Genomic DNA, 21,879 nt, shown 5'->3' on the forward strand with positions numbered 1-21,879 from the left:
TTACAAGGATGTTGCCTGGATTGAAGAGCATAGGTTAAGGGAACTTAGCCTTTTCTCCTTGGAGCGGCAGAGGATGAAAGGTGACCTGATGGCGGTGTTTAAGATGATAGGCATTGATCATGTGGATTGTCAAGGCTTTTTCCCAGTGCTAAAATGGTTAACATGAAGGGGCATAGTTTTAAGGAGCTTGGAAGTTGGTACAGAGGGGATGTCAGGGTTAAGTTTTTCATACTGACAGTGATGGGTGTGTAGAATGCACTGCCAGCAATGGTGGTGGAGGCGGATACAACAGGATCTTTTAAGAGGCTCTTAGATAGGTAAATGGAGCTTAGAAAAATAGAGGACGATGTAGTAGGGCAATTCTAGGCAGTTTCTAGAGCAGATTACATGGTCAGCACAACATTGTGGGCTGAAGGGCCTGTAATGTGCTGTAGATTTCTATGTTCAAATTACATTTTACATAATTATATCTCCTTATTCAAGATTCTTCAGCAACTGTGTTGTCACTCTCAGCGATCTTGGACTTGTACATTAACATCTATCTGTTTCTCTGTACTCCTTCAAGATTATTACTCCTCAATACTCCTTCAGGGTTATTGCTCCTCAATACTCAATCTGCTGCTCACAAATACTAGAATTAATTTCCATCTCCTTTGCTTTGTACTTACTGTTAACTATCCTTCACACCATCAACAATTATACTGCATACTTCCCTGCAACTTTATCCAAATTTCAATGTAAATGACATGCAGTAAGGATCTCAGTGCAAAATAAATACATTTTGTTACCTTTTCAAAAATGTCAATTCAGACCTAACTCTGTTTGAGTAATGTCTGCCTTTTTGAATGATCTTAGCGCTCAATTTTTTTTCCCAGTAATTTCCTACCTTGGATATCACTGATCCAAAATATTAACTGTTTCTCTTCCCACAAATGTGTTATCATCTGCTGACTTTTGTAAATAGGAAAGCTTTAGAGGGATATGGACCAAATGCAGCCAGATGGGATTAGTAATTAAGCCTGTTAGTTGGCATGGACAAGTTGGACTGAAGGTCTTGTTTCCATGTTGTATAACTGTCTGAATATCAGAGGGTGAGAGGTGACCTGATAGAGGTGTACACGATAATGAGACACATTGATCGTGTGGATTGTCTGAGGCTTTTCCCCAGGGCTGAAGTGGCTAGCATGAGAGGGCATAGTTTTAAGGTGCTTGGGAGTAGGTACAGAGGAGATGTCAGGGATAAGTTTTTTATGCAGAGAGTGGTGAGTGCGTGAAATGGGCTGCCAGCGGTTGTGGTGGAGGCGGAAGCGATAGGATCTTTTAAGAGACTCCTGGATGGCTACATGGAGCTTAGAAAAATAGAGAGCTATGAGTAAAGCCCAGGTAGTTCTAAGGTAGGAACATATTCGGCACACTTTGTGGGCCGAAGGGCCTGTATTGTGCTGTATGTTTTCAATGTTTACCAGATATCTGAAGTCCTCTCTTCTACAATTGGACACACATTCATCTGACCTTTCCTCCTATTCCTACATCCACTGTCACATCTTTGGAATTAATCCAGAGATTGCAACTTTTCAATGCCCTTATTCTGACCTTGTTTCCTTACTTTGTTTCAGAACCTTGTTCTTTTTTTAACATATGATCACTGAGATGATCAGAACCTCTGATTCTGTTCTGTAATTTTGTTATTAAAATATTCAAATTATTGTTTGAAAGAATTCATGGAGAGAAGAATTTTAGACATGACTGCTGAGCACCCAGAAATCTTTCCTCTAGCTTTTTTTAAATGTTTGCCTTGCCTTATCCTAATAGTCCTGTCTTGCATCGTTTGATATAGGTGCCAGAAGAAAAGCTGAAACTGGTGATGGCAGATAAGGAACTCTACAAAATCTGTGCCACAGAGGTTAAACGTCAGATTTGGCAAGACAACCAGGCGTTGTTTGGAGATGAGGTCTCACCTTTGTTGAAACAGTACATCATTGAGAAAGAAAATGCTCTCTTCAGCAGTGAACTGTCAGTCCTGCATAACTTTTTCTCGGCATCCCCCAAAACACGACGTCAGGGAGAGGTACGGATTAGAATAGTTTATTATCAAAAGCATGCAATTATTAATCTTTGCTTCTGTAGAAGTTCACGATTACTTATGGTACTGGTGATGCTGCTCTAAGAAGGATTTTCATTACGCTCTACCTCATTGTTGATAGCATTGTTTGACTTTTAATGGACGCTTCAAGGGTGTGTATAACAATATTTTTCAAAGTCTCTGTCTGGTATTCCCTAGAATCCATAAATATCCAGCATGTTCTCCCTACAAATGAGGTGATATCAATTTTTAAATCCAATGGTTTCTTGTTGTATTAAATGAACAAGAATGACTATGTGCAACCACATTCAGTGAAGTTGGTCCTGTCCAAACCCAGTAGGAAAAAAAATCACTTATAGAGGACTGTTCAGGGATAAAAGAGAAAACGTGCCTGGAGTCAGAGGAGGTTAGAGAGATCCTTAATGAATATTTCATTTCAGTATTTACCAATGACGGAGGTCGCTGAAAACATGAGGATAGCGTAAAACAGGCTGATATATCGCAATATGTTGACGTTAAGAAAGAGGATGTGCTGGAACCTTTGAAAAACATTAGAGTTGATAAGTCTCTGGGGCCAGAGAGGATATACCATACGTCAGGTTATTAGGGGAAGTGCAGGAGAGATTGCTGTGCCTTGTGATGATCTTTATGTCATAGGAATAGAAGCTGTTAAATGTTATTCCTTTGTTTAAGAAGGGTAATAGGGATAGCCTTGGGAATTAGTAGGATCAATGTAGACTAGTGAATTTTAAATCAATGGTGGACAAACTATAGGAGAGGATTCTTAGAGACAGGATCTATGGTACTGTGCAAAAGTCTTAGGTACATGCAAAAATAAAATTATTATTTAAAAAATAATGAAATGAAAATTTTCTAGATATTTAAAATAATTACTTTGAGGAACAGTACACCCTAAAAAAAAACAAAATCAGATATATATTTGGTGTGACCACCCTTTGCCTTTAAAACTGCATCAGTTCTCTTAGGTATACTGTTGTTCAGTTTTATCAGAAAATCGGCTGGTAGGTTTTTCCCGAACGTCTAGGAGAACTTGCCACAGTTCTTCTGCAGACTTTGGCTGTCTCAGGTAATCCAGACAGTCTCGATGATGTTGAGATCAGGGTTCTGAGGAGGCCACACCATCTGTTGCAGAACTCCTTGTTTTTCTTTTCGCTGAAGACAGTTCTTTATTACGGTGATTCTGAAAGATCATTACTAATGCCACCACAGTCTCTTCAGTTACCTGTTTCAGAACCCTGGGGTGTACATCTGGTCCAGGTGTCTTATCTACCTTCAGACCTTTTAATTTCCCAAGGACCTTCTCTCTCATTATGGTAACATTTCACACTTCATGATCCCTGACAGCTGGGACTTCCACATACTGCTATTAACTTCATAAGAGAAGACTGACTCAAGATACTTAGTTCATCCACCATTTTGTTCCCCCATTACTACCTCTCCAGCATCATTTTCCAACTGACCAATATCCACTCTCACCTTTCTTTTGCAATTTAATTGGGCATAGATAAGGTTAGTAGCTAAATTCTTTCCCTCAGGGTAGGGTAGTCCAAACTAAAGGGCAAGGTTTAAGGTAAGAGGGTGAAGATTTAAAAAGGACTTGAGGGACAACATTTTCTACATGGCGGATGGCAAGTATATGGAACATATTAACGAACTGGTAGAAGAGGTGGTCTAGTTGAGTGTTAATGCAACATTTAAAAGGCATTTGGACAATTACATGGATTGGAAATGTTAGTCAGAATATGGGCCAAATGCAGGCAAGTGGGTGTAGCTCACTTTGTCGGCATGGACCAGATGGGCCAAAGGGCCTGTTTCCATGCTGTTTAGCTCTGTTTCTGCAACTGTGAGTATTTGAGAAAACCTGTTGTGCTTTGTACTATTCTAACACTTTTGTATTTTTTTTGTGTATCTAGGTAGTTCAGAAATTAACCAACATGATCGGGAAAAATGTGAAATTGTACGACATGGTTCTCCAGTTCCTACGTACTCTGTTCCTACGGACAAGGAATGTACATTATTGTACTCTGCGGGCAGAACTCTTGATGTCTTTGCACGACCTCGATATCAGTGAAATATGTTCTGTGGATCCTTGCCACAAGGTGTGTTAATGTTTTGGCATGTGTTCTGCATGTACTACCTAAAGATCTAAATCTTCCCTATTTTTTAAAGTGAGAAATAGGAATGAAAGATTAGTCATCCACCTTATAGGGCTGGGGTTCCCAACCTAGGGTTCATAGACAGACCCCTTGCTTAATGATGTCAGTCTACGGCAGGGGTCACCAACTTTTTGTGCATCGCAGGCCGGTTTAATATTGACAATATTCTTGCGGACCGGCTGACGGGGGAGGGGGGGAGGGAGGGGGGTGTTAATCACGACTGGAATATAGGTGATAAGTCAACTATAAGTCACTTATAAGTGGCTAATAAACTCAATTTCATTTCTAAAAGGGTTTATCTAACAAATTTAATATTAAGCACACAGCGCATACTTTCCTCGCATGAATATAGTGATAAGTCAATTATAACTCACAATCAATAGCATCATAACATTTTAAGCAACATTTGGATATTAAACAGCGCATATTTTCCTCGTATGAACATATAAAATCATTACAACACACCAGTGAGAGGACAAGGTAAGGACCGGAGGTCCCCGTACTGGGGCCACGGCGATCGCCGTCCAGAGAGAGCTATCGACCAAGCAAGGGATGTGTGCCCGCCCCCCTTGCACTGGGTTCCCCACAAACATTCGGTGTGCTAAACAGGTTTAGAGATGGCACTCATCTGACCACGGTCCAGGCCAGTAGCAACGGCACTTCTCGCCGGCCCGAGGCCAACCAGTGATCCCTGGCGCTAGGGTATCACCACGTTTAGGCGACTGATGACCTCGCTTGGGTAATGACCTTGCATGCGTTCAAGTTCAACAGTGGGTGTGGCAGGGAATGAGGAAAGGTGCAGCTGACTCATATCGTTTCCTCGCGGCCTGGTAGTACATGCTTTGCAGCCTGGTACCAGTTTGTGGCCTGGTGGTTGGGGATCACTGGTCTGTGGCATATAAAATGTTGGGAACTCCTGTGAATAGTTTTTTTTTTGTTTGTTTCTCAATAAATATATAATAATTCTACGTTCACAGGCCCACTTTTTATTCCTGAATAGTAATATCTCCCAACCGAGTGGGAATTAAAGTCTTGGGACCTAAAGGTTCATCTGATATTAGATTAAAAATGATTAATTTACTGTAAAATTGAGGATTGTCCAAGGCAAAGGGGGTTTGATATTGTGTATGTAGATTTGTATGGCATTTGATTAAGTTCCTTGTGGTAGATTGGAGTGGATCACATGAATTCCACGTGTGCTAGCCAATTAGATACAACAATGGCTCTGTCGAAGAGGTTGGGGTGGTAGTTTGTCATTCTTTGTTTATTCACTGTTTAGTTTTTCATAAATTCTCTTGTATTTCTTTATTTTCCTATAAGAAAATGATTCTTAAGGTGGTATTGGTAACATTAGGGTAAAAATTATTTTGATAATCTATTGACTTTGACTTTGATAAATTACAAAATAAGTAAGTAGTGCAAAAAATGAGGTTGTGTTCATGGGCCATTCAGAAATCCATGATAGAGCAGAAGAACCTGTTGCTGAATCACAGAGTAAGGATCTTCAGTCTCTTGTACTTCTTCTCTAAGGAGAAGAGGACATATTGGATATTGAGGGTCCTTAGTGATGAATGCAGCTGCCTTGAGATACCTCCTTGTGAGGTCCTTGATGGTAGAGAGGGGTATGCTTGTGATGGAGCTGGCTGAATTTACAATCCTCTGCAGCCTCTTGTTGTCCTTTGCATTGGAGCCATCATACTAGGTGTACCAGATTTCTTCAAATTCCTAATGAGTAAGCCACTGGCACACTTTCTTCATGATTGCATCAGAGTGTTGGATATAGGTCAGATCCTCAAATATGCAGACGACCAGGAACGTCAAGCTGCTGGCACTTTCCACAGCTGACTACTTAATGAGAACTGGTGTGTGTTCTTTTAAGTTCCCCTTGAAGTGCACAATCAATTCCTTGGGCCTATGAGTTTTTTGTTGCTATATCACTCAACCAGATATCTGTCTCACTCGTATGAGCCTATTTGTTGCCACCCACTTCAACTCTGCTTCACATTCCCATTTGGATATGTCCATACATATCCATACATGGCCTCCTCTACTGCCATGATGAGGCCAAACTCAGTTTGGAGGAGCAACACTTCATATACCGTCTGGGTAGCCTCCAGCCCCTTGGCATGAACATGGAATTCTCCAACTTCCGGTAATGCCCTCCCTCTCCCTTCCACCATCCCACTTTCACTCTCCCTCCTCTTCTAGCTGCCTATCACCTCTCTCATGATTCTGCCTTCTTCTACTACCCATAGTGCTTTCCCCTTACATTCCTTCTTAACCTCTCCAGCCTATCCCCTCCCTGCTTCCCCTCCCCCACGATCTTTCCTCTGATTGGTTTTTCACCTGGCACCTTCCAACCTCCCTCCACCTTCTTTATAGGACCCCTGCCCCCTCCCTCTTCAGTCCTGACGAAGGGTCTCGGCCTGAAATGTTGACTGCTCGTTTTAACAGATGCTGCCCGACCTGCTGAGTTCTTCCAGCTTGTTTGTATGTGTTGATACTGATTAAGTTCATCTGCTGTTTCTTTGCCCCCCATTACTATCTCACCAGAATAATTTTCCAGTAGTCCAATATTAACTCTTGCCTCCCTTTTATTACTTGTATAACTGAGAAAAAGCTTATAGTATCCTGCTTTACATTATTAGCTAGCTTGCCCGCATATTCCATCTTTTCCCTTCTTGTAGCCTTTTTAGTTGCTTTTGTTGGATTTTAAAAACTTCCCAATCATCCAACTTCCCACTCACTTTTGCTACCTCAGAATCAGAATCAGGTTTATTATTACCGACAAGTGACATTAAATTTGTTAACTTAGCAGCAGCAGTTCAATGGAATACATAATCTAGTAGAGAAAAAATATATTATAATAAAATAAAAATAATAATGATAAATAAAATAATAACAATAATAAATAAACAAGTAAATCAATTGCATATATTGAATAGATTATAAAAAAGTGCAAAAACAGAAATACTGTATATTTAAAAAATAAGCGAGTTAGTGTCCAAAGATTCAATGTCCATTTAGGAATCGGATGGCAGAGGGGAAGAAGCTGTTCCTGAATCGCTGAGTGTGTGCCTTCAGGCTTCTGTACCTCTTGCCTGATGGTGACAGTGAGAAAAGGGCATGCCTTGGGTGCTGGAAGTCCTTAATAAAGTATGCTGCCTTTCTGAGACACTGCTCCCTGAAGATGTCCTGGGTACTTTGTAGGCTAGTAACCCAAGATGGAGCTGACTAGATTTACAACCTTCTGTAGCTTCTTTCGGTCCTGTGCAGTAGCCCTTCCATACCAGACAGTGATGCAGCCTGTCAGAAAGCTCTCCACGGTACAACTATAGAAGATCTTGAGTGTATTTGTTGACATGCCAAATCTCTTCAAACTCCTAATAGAGTCACTGTTGCCTTCTTTAAAACTACATCGATATGTTGGGACCTGGTTAGATACCCAGCAACTTGAAGCTGCTCACTCTCTCCACTTGTGATCCCTCCATGAGGATTGGTATGTGTTCCTTTGTCTTGCCTTTCCTGAAGTCCACAGTCAGCTCTCATCTTACTGATGTTCAGTGCCAGATTGTTGCTGTGGCATCACTCCACTAGCTAGCATATCTCACTCTTGTACGCCTTCTCGTCACCAGCTGAGATTCTAATAACATTGGCTGTATCATCCACAAATTTATGCATGATATTTGAGCTATGCCTAGCCACAGTCATGTGTATAGAGAGAGTAGAGCAGTGGGCTTAGCATACACCCCTGAGGTGCGCCAATGTTGATAGTCAGCAAGGCAGATATGTTATCACCAATACACACAGATTGTGGTCTTCTGGTTAGGACGTTGAGGATCCAATTGCAGAAGAAGGTACAGAGGCCCCTGGCTCTGTAACTTCTTAATCAGGATTGTGGGAATGATGGTATTGAATGGTGAGCTATAGTCAGTGAACAACATGCTGACGTAGGTGTTTGTGTTGTCCAGATGGTCTTAAGCTGTGCGAAGAGCCATTGAGATTGAGATTCACTCTGTTTAATGACAGCATAACATCGGCCTCTGAGACGGAGATTACAGGATCATCAGGTGCAGCAGGGGTCTTTACAGCTGTAGTTGCGTTCTCCCTTTCAAAGCATGTATAGGAGGCATTGAGTTCAGCTGGTAGTGAAGCATCGCTGCCATTGATGCTGTTGGGTCTTGCATTGTAGGAAGTAATGTCTTGCAGACCCTGCCAGAATTGCCATGCATCCAATGTTGCTTCCATCCTTGTTCAAAATTGTCCTTTTGCCCTTGAAATGGCCCTTCACGAGTCATACAGGCCTGGGTCACCAGACTTGAATGCCACAGATCTAGCCGTCAGCAGATGACGTACCTCCTGGTTCAGTCACAGCTTTTGGTTTGGGAATGTATAGTAAGTCTTTGTGGGCAGATACTCATCCACACAGGTTTTAATGAAGTTGGTAACAACAGCAGCATACTCATCCAGGTTCGAAGATGAATCCCTGAATACAGTCCAGTCCACCGATTCAGAGCAGTCTTGTGGATGCTGCTGTGATTCCCTTGTCCATACCTTATGTGCCCTTTTATGCAATACTTAATTTCCCTTCTCAGCCACAGTTGCCTAGCCCTGGCATTTGTGAATAACTTCTGTAGGACATATCTATCCTGTGCTTTGTGAACTATTCCCAGAAACTTCAGCCACCTCTGTTCTGCCATTATCCCTTCCAGTATCCCCCTTCAATCAATCTGGACAAGCTCCTCTCTCATGCTTCTGTAATTCCCTTTATTCCATTGTGATACTGATACCTGTGACTTATGCTTCTCCTTCTCAAGTTGCAGTATGAATTCAATCATATTATGAATTGCTGTCTGATAAGGGTTCCTTTACATTAAGCTCCATAATAACATCTGGGTTATTACACTACACTCACTCTAAAATCACCTTTCCCCGAGTAGGCTCAAACACAAGCTGCTCTAAAAAGCCATCTCGTAGGCATTCAACAAATTCCCTCTCTTGTTATCTGATACCAACCTGATTTTCCAAATCCCCTTAATGTTGAAGTCTCCCATTACAATTGTGACATTATCCTTATTACATGCCCTTTCCAGCTCCCTTTGCAATCTCATGCTTTTTTTTATCTTTGCAGTTTCTTAACTCCACCCACAAAGATTCCACATTCTCTGACCCTATGTCACCTCCTTCTAAAGATGTATTTCCATCCCTTACCAACAGAGCCACATCACAGTTTATGCCTTCCTGCCTGCCTTTTTCGGTATAAAGTATGTCTTCTGATGTTAAACTCCCAAATATGGCCGCCTTTCAGTCACGACTGAGTAATGCCCTTAGCACCATTCCAACCAATCTCTAATTGTGCCCCGAGTTCATCCACCTTATTCCAAATGCTGCAGTCCTGCATTCTTCGCCCTTATGAATTTTGCCTCAGTGGTACAACTTATCTCTTTGCTCTGTCTGCAGTTGTACTCAAACATTGGCGTGACCTTCCTTACGTTCCTATTACATATTACATCATCTACTTGTAAACCGACTGGTTCATCGTCAGCTCTATCATACTTCATTAGAGTACTCTGCGATCAAGATGTCAGTGATCCTGATGGGTCAGCAGGTGCTGAGGACACCAGCAGTCCCCAGGTCCATGACTCCTGAAGTAGAATTCTGTATGGGTGTGAGTCACAATGTCTGTGACCTCCTGCCCCTTCCTCCTCCAGATCACTGACATCAGAGGCCTGTGCAAGTATAGACTGGAAGGTCAAACCTTGGACCAGTAAATCCTGAGGTCATTATTTAGAGGTCAGCGAAGTGTCAAAGGTAAAGCTGTAGGTCAACATCCAGAGTTCAGTGAGTCTGGGTGTGGAAGCCCAAAGGTCAAACACTGAAGGCGCTGAGTACGGGGGTAAAGGCCTGAAAGTAAAAATCTCTGGGTTGGCTTGACTGAGGATCAGAGGCATGATGCCAACGAGTCCAGACCAGGGACTGGATGTTGGAGTTAGCCTGTCCTGGGGTTAGAAGCCTTTCTTTTGGGAGGGCAGGGAAGTGGATTGTTCTGTTGTTTTGTTTTTGGTTTTCGTTGTTAACGATGTTCTGCCAGTGTTAATATCACCAGCATATGTTGTGAAATTTGTTAACTTTACAACAGCAGTACAATGAAATTCATAACAAATAAATATACCGAAAATTGGAAATACGTTAAGTACATATACAGTGCCTATAAAGAGTGTTCACACCCCCCCCCCCCCCAACACACACACACAGCGGAAGTTTTCATGTTTTATTGTTTTACAACATTGAATCACAGTGGATTTAATTTGTAACGCCCTGGTTCGCATCTTTACTGTTATGCAGTAGGTGTTCCATTTCGCAGCTCTAAAAGAGATGCTGTTCAGCTTTCAGCCTATTTGGGTCACTGCTGAAGAGGAGGGATGATTTGGAGTGTGTGCCATCCAATTAGCGGGAGGTTTTCTTGGTGAGAGACTATAAGGTTGGGCTTGGGGGTTTTGTATGAGAGGAGATGGAGAGAGAAGACACTAGAGGGAACCAGTCGTAGCATCCGATCTGGTGGGAGACCCATTTGTTTGAGATGGATGCGAGTGAAGTTCAGAAGGTTGTGTGTGCTTTCACGTTGACTGAGGGCCCAGCGCAAGAGTGACAGAGAGGTTCAAGATGACCTCCAACTTGTGCACATTTGACTCTTTAATTTAGAATGGGCCCTTTTTGTTATTCTTTACTAACCCTTCAGTTAAGATTCATAAATATAATTCCTTTAATCGTATATGCAGTGTACTGACTGTTATTTTGTGACTTTAAGAGGTTTGAGGTGGGATCAAGTGTGCCTCATCTCATGGGGCCGCAGGTTGTCTTACGCAGACAAGGATACCAGGGTTTTTCAACACTGTCCCTACCGTGAAGCATGGTGATGGCTGCATCATGCTGCTTTGGGATGCTTCACTGCAACAGGTCCTGGAAGGCTTGTAAAAGTAGAGGGTAAAGTGAATGCAGCGAATTACAAGGAATTCCTGGAGGAAAACCTGATGCAGTCTGCAAGAGCACTGCGACTTGGGAAAAGATTTGTTTTCCAGCAAGACAATGAACCCCAAGCATAAAGCTAAAGCGACACAGGAATGGCTTAAAAACAACAAAGCTACTATCCTGGAGTATCCAAGTCAGAGTCCAGACCTCAATCCAATTGAGAATTTGTGGCTGGTCTTGAAAGGGGCTGTTCACTTATGATCCCCAAGCAATCTGACAGAGTTTGCAGTTTTGTAAAGAAGAATGGGGGAAAATTGCACTGTCCAGATGTGCAAAGCTGATGGAGGCCTATTCACACAGAGTCAAGGTGGTAATTGCTGCCAACGGTGCATCTACTAAATACTAACTTGAAGAGGGTGAATACTTATGCAATCAATTATTTTGTGTTTTATATTTGTAACTAATTTACATCATTTTGTAGAGATTTGTTTTCCCTTTGACATGAAAGAGTCTTTTTCTGTTGATCAGTGTCAAAAAGCCAACTTAAATCCACTGTGATTCAATGTTGTAAAACAATAAAACATGAAAACTTCCACTGGGGGGGGGGGGGCGTAAATACTTCTTATAGGCACTGTACATCTGTTAAATAGGTTAAAATAAGTCAGAGAACAAAACAGAAATAAAAAAAGTGGTAATGTAGAAGTGTATATCGGTTCAATGTCCATTTAGAAATCAGATAGCAGAGGGGCAGAAGCTGCTGCTAAATCATTGAGTATGTACATTCAGTCTTCTGTACCTCCTTCCTGACAGCAACAGTGAGAAGAGCACATGTACTGGGTGGTGGGAATCCTTAATGATTGACGCCGCCTTCCTAAGGCACTGTTGCTTGATGATGTCTTGGATACTATGGAGGCCTGTACCCATGATGGAACTGATTAATTTTACAAGTTCTGCAACTTCCTTCAATTTTGAGTAGTAGCTGCACCACCCTCTATACCAGAGGGTGATGCAGCCAGTCAGAATGCTCACTACAGTTCATTTGTACGAGTTTTTGAGTGCTTTAGTTGACAAAAGCAAGTCTCCTCAAACTAATGAAACATAGTTGCTGTAATTGCCTTCTTTATAGCTGCATCAATCAATATGTTGCATCCAGGTTAGGTTCTTAATGATATTGACAGCCAGGAACTTGAAGTTGCTCACTCTCTCCAATTCTGATCCCTCTATGAGGATTGGTTTGTGTTCCCTCGTCTTACCCTTTCTGAAGTCCACAATCAGCTCTTTGGCCTCACTGTCGTTGAATGCAAGATTGTTGCTGTGGCACTACTCACTCCTTATGCCCTTTCGTCACCATCTGAAATTCTGCCATCAGTGGTTGTATCAACAGCAAATTTATAGATGGCATTTAAACTGTGTCTAACCACACAGTCATAGGTGTAGAGTGAGTAGAGTAGTGGACTAAGCACACATCCTTGTGGTGTGCCAGTGTTGATTGTTGGTGAGGTGGAGATATCCTCACAGATTGTGGTTTTCAAGTTAGGAAGTGGAGGATCCAGTTGCAAGGGAGGTACAGAGGCATAGGATCTGTAACTTTTCAATCAAGACTATAGGAATGATGGTGTTAAACACTGAGCTATAGTCAATAAACAGCGTCCTGACAAAGGTATTTGCATTGTCCAGGTAATCTTAAGGCTGCGTGGATCATTGTGGGCACGCTATGTGAAATGACTCATTTGTACGTTTCAATGTCCATGCGATAAATAATTCTGAATATGAATGTTTCTGTGAAGCAAGTTAGACAACAGACATCACCCTTGTACTACAGTTTTGCTCTGAGGTCTTCAGTTTTATTTTCCAGAGTTTGTACATTAACCAGGAGGATCGAAGTGAATTGATCCATGGGGACCTGCCTTCAGTTTTACCAGGAGTCCTCCCTAACACCACCTCTCCTAAGACGATGGAGACTTTCCCTGTGTTTCCAGCTTCTGCACTCACTCCCAGGGTGTCCTGGGGTCCCTAGTCTGTCAGTTCTTTTAATAGTTCAATAGTTCCATTTAATATCAGAGAAATTTATGCAATATACATCCTGAAAACAGATATCCATCGAAACAGAAGTGTCCCAAAGAATGTGTGGCAGTTAAAACATTAGAGCCCCAAAGCCCCTGGTGCACCCCCTACTACCAAGCATGAAATAGCAAAGCCCCCAGTAAAGACCGTGATCCACAATGCAACAAAAACAAATTGTTTACCAAACAATTCAACATACCACAGGGTCTCTCCCTAATAAAGGAAGAAAGAGGTGTCCCCTTTCTCAGCAGACTTATGGTGTTAAAAGTCTGTCGCGCCACTTTTTTTTTTAACGATTTCTTCAATCGGAGAATCAACAGCAGCCTTTCCTCCACCAATGAGAGAGAGAGAGAGAGAGAGAGAGGGAGGCGCGATTCACCAAGTACAGAGCCCCCGACAGCCGATCCAAAGTTCTGTTTTCTCCTGCAGCACTTCAGTTGGCAGTGGCTAACCTGTCCACAGGGCTGCAAAACCTTGGAACCCCAAAGGCATACTCACCTTCTGTGCCACATCCTGGGGATTTTGAAAAGCAGCCAGTCATGAACCCCAATGGCAGGTCTATCCACCACAAATTACATAGTATAACATACAGGTAACGGTCTTCAACAGAACCCCATGCACCCTGAAAAGGGAAAAGAGAGGCATCAGAGGTAGAAATTAAGCTATTTCTGCAGATGATCTCGAAGGAGTGGCTGTTGAGTGCCATCATAACTTGTTCTTTTAAATGAAACAAAGTTACTTACTGCAGTGCATACAGGGTAATGAAGAAGACTCTAAATTGTATATAAGGCTCAGAATAACTTAGCTCCTCCATATATTTTGGAATGTTTATCCTCTTACATTCATAATTGTAATCCATGAGTAATCCATGAATTGTAATCCATGAGTTTGCTTAGCATTCCTAAAGCCAAGCAGGTAAGAACTGGTAATGCACCAAAAATCTGGAATACTCTGCTGATGGAGATACACCGGGTTAGTACCTTGGAATGTTTCAAAACACCTCTAAAAGTATGCTTTTGTATTTGGCCAACTTACAGGATTACTTAATACCTGTTGATGTTAACATAGAAACATAGAAAACCTACAGCACAATACAGGCTCTTGGACCCACAAAGTTGTGCCAAATATGTCCCTACCTTAGAAATTACTAAGCTTACCCATAGCCCTCTATTTTTCTAAGCTCCATGTACCTATCCAAAAGTCTCTTAAAAGACCCTATCGTATCCGCCTCCATCACCGTTGCCAGCAGCCCATTCCACGCACTCACCACTCTCTGCATAAAAAAAACTTAACCCTGACATTTCCTCTGTACCTACTCCCCAGGACCTTAAACTTGTGTCCTCTTGTGGCAACCATTTCAGCCCTGGGAAAAAGCCTCCGACTATCCACACGATCAATGCCTCTCATCATCTTGTACACCTCTATCAGGTCACCTATCATCCTCAGTCACTCCAAGGAGAAAAGGCCAAGTTCATTCACCTGTTTTCATAGGGCATGCTCCCTAATCCAGGCAATATCCTTGTAAATCTCCTCTGCACCCTTTCTATGGCTTCCGCATCCTTCCTGTAGTGAGGCGACCAGAACTGAGCACAGTACTCCAAGTGGGGTCTAACCAGAATACTATAAAGCTGCAATATTACCTCTCGGCTCTTAAATTCAATTCCACGATTAATGAAGGCCAATACACCGTATGCCTTCTTAACCCCAGAGTCAACCTGTGCAGCTGCTTTGAGCGTCCTATGGACTCGAACCCCAAGATCCCTCTGATCCTCAACACTGCCAAGAGTCTTACCAGTAATACTATATTCTGCCATCATATTTGACCTACCAAAATGAACCACATCACACTTATCTGGGTTGAACTCCATCTGCCATTTCTCAGATGCTATTTCCCATTTTGCATCCTATCAATGTCCTGCTGCAACCTCTGGCAGCCCTCCATATATCCACAATACCTCCAACTTTTGTGTCATCAGCAAACTTACTAACCCATCCCTCCACTTCCTCATCCAGGTCATTTATAAAAATCATGAAGAGTAAGGGTCCCAGAACATATTCCTGGGGCACACCACTGGTCATTGACCTCCATGCAGAAAATGTTGATTACATTTATTTAATTTTGATATTTGATTACATCTTATTCTATGTAATGTTGGTTTCTATTTATGAATTTTAATTTTTTTCTCATTTTTGTGACTTGATTTATTTTTACAATCTGTGAAAACACCGTGAGCCTGCATCTCAATGTATGAAAAGTGCTATATAAATAAAGTTATTATTATACTTTTATTTTTTCTCAGGTCAACCTGGTAAAACCTGAGGTACAGGCATAGCCAAGCACACTCATTTCTCAATTGCTAATAATTTTCGGACTACTCCAGTGGTGTTTAATATTGTTAGTATTGTGCTGTGTAGGCCTTATTATGTAATGTTGCGGTGTTATGACTTTGGGATGATATAGTTGTAGAAATTACTATTGGTAGAATGTATACCCTGTTCATATTCCAAAGTCTTTCAATTTCCTCTTTTGATTTAACATATTTCTGTATATTGTGTGTGTTTGGAATAACTATTATCTATTCAGCAAGTTGTTCTTGCTTGTTAATCCTGTAATATTATATCCGATTGCTCTATCATTAATAATGGATCAGTCATAATATAATTTGTAGGACTCTGACTCTAAAACTGGATTAGGCCTGTGTTTATAGTAAAGTATGGTGTTTCTTATGACTTTGTGTTTTAAAGCAAGCTTTTGCTGAATGATGTTTGCCGCTTGATTGTGCCAGTGTAAGTAATCAGATTGGGTTAAATTGTGGCAAATCATGTAATTTCTCTTGGCATTTTCTGCATTTATCTTGAATGTTTTGGTCTTTTATTATGTGTTGTTGTTATTTTCTGTGTGTGAACTGGTCCTGCATTGCCACAAGGAACCCCTCTGTTTCTGGGAAGAAATCATTTGATGCTTCCTTGTCAACATCTAGGTTGCTCCAATCATGGGGATGTCTTCCATGGAAAGACTTTGGAACAAAGGGTCATGGTGTTCAATTGGTTAACTTTTTCCTGTGTAGTGATAATTTCTTCTTTTTTCTGGGTTGTGCTTTCATTTAAATGTAGTGGTGTATACTTCTTATCAGAATTCAGAGTGGGGTAGCAGTGGTTAACACAATGCATTACAGTACCTGTGACCTGGGTCATTACCTGCCACTTTCTGTAAAGCGTTTGTACATTTTCCACGTGACTGTGTTGGTTTCCTCTGGGTGCTCTGGTTTCTCCCACAGTTCAAAATCATACTGGCTGGTAGGTTAATCAGTCTTTGTAAATTGTCCCGTGATTAGGCTCGGGTTAAATCGGGGGGTGCTGGGCAGTGCAGCTCAAAGTTCCGGGAGGGCCGATTCCGCGCTTCATCTCAATAAAGTAAACGAATTGTATATGCTCACTTGGAGTGCTGAACCTTGTTTTCGTTGATGAAAATATATCCTTAGATGTTTTATCTGACTTTAATATTTTTATGTCTGTTATTCCTCTTCCTCCCTCTATCCTAGGTAGAGTTAATCTACTATTTTCTTTTTCTTAGCTCAACCTGAGGAATAGGCATAGCCAAGCACACTCATTTGTCAATTGCTAGGAACTTTCAGACAATTTTAGTGATGTTTAGTAGTGTGACTTTTTGAAGATTTACATAGATATTACTGTATAGTCCTAATTGCTTAATGTTGTTGTATAGTGCCTTTGGGATGATGCCAGTTGAAGGTATTACTATCAGGACAATGTATATCCTGTTCATATTCCAAAGTCTTTCAATTTCCTCTTTTAATTCAGCATATTCCCATTGTTTTTTTCACACATTGATTTCTGTATGTTATGTGTGTTTGGAATGGCTGTATCTATTCAATAAGTTGTTCTCTCTTGTTTATCCTGTATAATATATCCAGATGGTTATTATGGATTGTCCTATCTGTAATAACTGATCAGTCATAATATAATTTGTGTTATTCTGACCCTAAAACTGGATCAGGCTTGTATTTATAGTAAGTTGTGATTTAATTTATTTTAAAGCAAACTTTTGATGAATCATGTTTGCCACTTGATAAGTCTGTGTAGTAATAATAATAATAATAATTATTATTATTATTATTATTATTAATATATGGCATTCTTGCTTATCAGTCAGGGCCCTGAGTGGGGAAATAATGCTACAGATGTATAAGGCATCGGTGAGACTTAGGGGGATATGAACCAAGCACAGGCTGATAGGACCACTCAGGTAGGCATGGACAGTTGGAATGAAGGACCTGCTTTTTCACTGTTAACATTTATCTTGTCCCATTCCTAAATGTACTATACTGAATCTAAACCTCTCAAGAACAGCCCGTCTTGCACCTTTTATAGTCTTTCATTATTAAAAATATGCCTGGAAAAGTAATCCATGTACACCATAAGACTGTAGGAAAGACTTGTTCCTGTTCCTGAAAGACTTTGTGCATTTCAGGTCTCCATACTATAAAAAGGGTCTGATTAAGTTAGTGAGGCCAAGAAAAGTTCACAAGGAAGTTGCTGAGACTGGATGACTTGAGTTAGAAGGAGAGTCTGATGGTCCAGGGTATGTGAGTTAAACAAGGGGACATAGATTTGAGAAGAGAAAGAATTGAAAGGGACCAGAGGAGCATGAGTATATATAATGAGCCACCAGAGGGAGTGGCAGAGCTAGATGTAATTACAACAGCTGAAAAACAGGACAGGTACATGGATGGGAATAACTTAGGGGGATATGAACCAAGCACAGGCTGATAGGACCACTCAGGTAGGCATGGACAGTTGGAATGAAGGACCTGCTTTTTCACTGTTTAACTCAACAATTTATATTAATTCATGTCTAGTTACAAAATTAGACTCGGCTTTATTGATTTATCACATGTAAATGGAAACATACAATATAATGTTTGTGTTAACCAGCATAATCTCAGGGATTGCTTGGGGCAGCCTGCAAGTTAACAACCAAGCAAATGTTATATGAATGTAATTATAATCCTGAGTTATGACTTCATGATGTTAAAACTGAAGGCAGATCAGAGCTAATGCAGCAAAGCAGAAAAACTGACAAACTGAGAATAATTGTTCATACTCATGTGCGGTGTCACCATCTCCATGTAAGGTTTCCAAATCTAAGATACCAGTAGTCCTCAGAATTGTTTTAGAAATCTATCTGTGCACTAGATTTGAGATATATTCTGCAAACTGTCTTTGTATTTATTTGAATACAGGATATCTCCTACAATTTGCCTATCAGAAATTGTGCTAAAGAAAACTGAGAAAATAAAGAAAGTTTGAAAATTTTATTATTGTGATGAGGCTTATTGAGAAAGTAAGGAGGCATGGGATCCAAGGGGACATTGCTTTGTGGATCCAGAACTGGCTTGCCCACAGAAGGCAAAAAGTGGTTGTAGATGGGTCATATTCTGCATGGAGGTCGGTGACCAGTGGTGTGCCACAGGGATCTGGTCTGGGACCCCTACTCTTCGTGATTTTTATAAATGATCTGGATGAGGAAGTGGAGGGATGGGTTAGTAAGTTTGCTGATGGCATAAAGGTTGGAGGTGTTGTGGATAGTGTGAAGGGCTGTCAGAGATTACAACAGGACATTGATAGGATGCAAAACTGGGCTGAGAAGTGGCAGATAGAGTTCAATCCAGATAAGTGTGAAGTGGTTCATTTTGGTAGGTCAGATATGGCAGAATATAGTATTAATGGTAAGACTCTTGGCAGTGTGGAGGATCAGAGGGATCTGGGGTCCAAGTCCATAGGACGTTCAAATCAGCTGTGCAGGTTGACTCTGTGGTTAAGAAGGCATATGGTGCATTGGCCTTCATCGATCATGGGATTGAGTTTAGGAGCCGAGAGGTAATGATGCAGCTATATAGGACCCTGGTCAGACCCCACTTGGAGTACTGTGCTCAGTTCTGGTTGGCTCACTACAGGAAGGATATGGAAGCCATAGAAAGGGTGCAGGGGAGATTTACAAGGATGTTGCCTGGATTGGGGAGCATGCCTTATGAGAATAGGTTGAATGAACCTGGCCTTTTTTCCTTGGAGCATTGGAGGATGAGAGGTGACCTGATAGAGGTGTATAAGGTAATGAGAGGCATTGCTCATGTGGATAGTCAGAGGTTTTTTCCCAGGGCTGAAATGGCTGCCACAAGAGGACACAGGTTTAAGGTCCTGGGGAGTAGGTACAGAGGAGATATCAGGGGTAAGTTTTTTACTCAGAGAGTGGTGAATGCGTGGAATGGGCTGCTGGCAACGGCGGTGGAGGTGGTTACGATAGGGTCTTTTAAGAGACTTTTGGATAGGTACGTGGACCTTAGAAAAATAGAGTGCTATGGGCAAGCCTAGTAATTTCCAAGGCAGGGACATGTTTGGCACAACTTTGTGGGCCGAAGGGCCTCTATTGTGCTGTAGGTTTTCTATGTTTTGCAGAAATGAGTTAGCTGTTTTATCAAAGGATTAATAAATTTTCATACTACTTCTGTTATATTTTAAATGTTTTCTGCAACCTGTAACCTGTAATCTAAGAATCTCAAAGCCCAAAATTCAAAACAAAATGATTTATTTCCGTGCAGTTTACCTGGTGCCTGGATGCTTGTATTCGAGAGAGATTTGTTGATGCAAAGAGAGCTCGAGAATTGCAAGGATTTTTAGATGGAGTTAAGAAAGGACAAGAACAGGTATTAGGGTGAGTCAGTTTTCATTGAACTGTCATTCTTTCTATAGGATCACTGAAATTTATGATGTGGGAAGTCTATCATATATCAACCTTGGAAAATTGGTCTTCTCATAATTGAGAGCCTTTAGTCTTTTTATCATAATTGTTCTGTTCTGTAATTATACCATATCCAATTGAAACATGATCACTGTCACAAAATAAGCTCTAATGATGCACCTTCCACCAAGTCGGCCAAAGCATTACAAATAAAATTGTTATGCTCCCTCCCAAACTTTCTGCTGGGTTAGTTGCATGCAGGCTGAAAAGTTTTTCTTGAATGAAATTTAGGACTGCTGGGCTCTCTAAATCCCTTGGACCAAGCATTTCCAGTTAGCATGAGGGTAATTGAATTTTAGTCATCTCCCCTTCAGTTTGTTTGGACACTTCCCTCTTTCTCCATTCTTTGGTCTGCGGGATAGTCTTATTTGATGAACCTTATAGCTATTCATCATTTCCTACCAAGTAATTTTGTTCCTTTAATTAGTATTGCCTCTTGCTCCTTTCTCTATGATGTGCATGCATTCAGTTTTATTTGGAATTCTTGGTTATCACTGTTATCTTTTTTAGTGACCTGTCGATGATCCTTTGTGACCCCTTTGCAATAAATACTTTAGCTCTGAGTACGGTGAAAAACCTACAGGAGTTGGTCAGCCAGGATGCGTTACCCAGAGTGAGTATTTTTTTGCTTTTTTTTAAGGCTTTTGTCATGTCTTAGTAATTGAAGTTGAAACTTACAACTTTTAATGCATATTTGTACCCCATTTCCTGCATAACAACACACACAAAAGAGTTGGTTATAGTTGTTCGGGACGGTTTAAACTAATTTGGCAGGAGAATGGGAACTGGAGTGATAGTGCTGAGGATGAGAAAGCTGGTTTACAAACAGAGGCAGTGTGTATTGGATGAATTGAATTGACTTTCTTACATCCTTCACAAACATGAGGAGTGAAAATCTTTACGTCTCCATCTAAATGTGCAATGTGCAATCACAGTAATTTATAATAAATAGAACAGTCAACGTAATATAGAGTACTCTCAAGTCAGCGTGACTTCATCAGTCTGATGGCCTGGTGGGAGAAGCTGTCCCAGAGCCTGTTCGTCCTGGTTTTTATGCTGCAGTACCGCTTCCTGGATGGTAGCAGCTGGAATAGATTGTGTTTGGGATGGCTTGGATCCCAATGATCCTACAGGCCGTTTTTACACACGTCCCTGTAAACGTCCTGAATCATGGGAAGTTCACAACTACAGATGCACTGGGCGGTCTGCACCACTCTCTGCAGAGTCCTCTGATTAAGGGACTCCTAGCAAGGAGAGCCTGATGATTGGGCAAAATTGCAATCAACAGGATGAGTTGCAGTAGAGAAGACGATCAAAATCAAAATGGGTGAATACAGGACTGAAGGTGTTATATTTGAATACGTGCAGTATATGGAATATGGTGGATGAACTTATAGCATTGTTACAGATTGGCATGTATGCTGTTGTGGACATTATTGAATTATGGCTGAAAAAAGATTATAGCTGGGAGTTTATGTTCAACGATATGCTTTATGTCAAAAGGACAGGTTGGAAGACAGGGTGGCATTGCTGTGTTGGTTAAAAAAAAAAAAAAAAATATCATTAGAAAGAGGTGACATAGCATTCAAAGGTATTGAATCATTTTAGATAGAGGTAAGGAACTGTAAGGGTACAAAGACCCTGATGGGAATTGTATACAGACCCCCAAACAGTGATAGGATGTGGTCTACAAATTACAATGGGAGAAGGAAAAATGCAAGCCAAAAGGGTAATGTTACAATTATCATGGAGGATTTCAATATGCAGGT

At 41.1% G+C, this 21,879-nt stretch overlaps 1 protein-coding gene across 2 annotated transcripts in view; it reads left to right on the forward strand.

The window, feature by feature from the left end:
• The window catches only part of nelfb (negative elongation factor complex member B), a 93,421-nt gene that overhangs the window by 14,163 nt on the left and 57,379 nt on the right, over positions 1 to 21,879 (forward strand). For both annotated transcript variants that reach the window (XM_059994060.1, XM_059994061.1), the window contains 4 exons: positions 1,838 to 2,068; positions 4,018 to 4,203; positions 19,911 to 20,023; positions 20,621 to 20,723. In XM_059994060.1, the coding sequence (XP_059850043.1) occupies positions 1,838 to 2,068; positions 4,018 to 4,203; positions 19,911 to 20,023; positions 20,621 to 20,723 (633 nt within the window). The remainder of the gene's footprint in view (positions 1 to 1,837; positions 2,069 to 4,017; positions 4,204 to 19,910; positions 20,024 to 20,620; positions 20,724 to 21,879) is intronic.

This window comes from Hypanus sabinus, chromosome 18, assembly GCF_030144855.1.
Source record: "Hypanus sabinus isolate sHypSab1 chromosome 18, sHypSab1.hap1, whole genome shotgun sequence".
Lineage (NCBI taxonomy): Eukaryota > Metazoa > Chordata > Chondrichthyes > Myliobatiformes > Dasyatidae > Hypanus > Hypanus sabinus.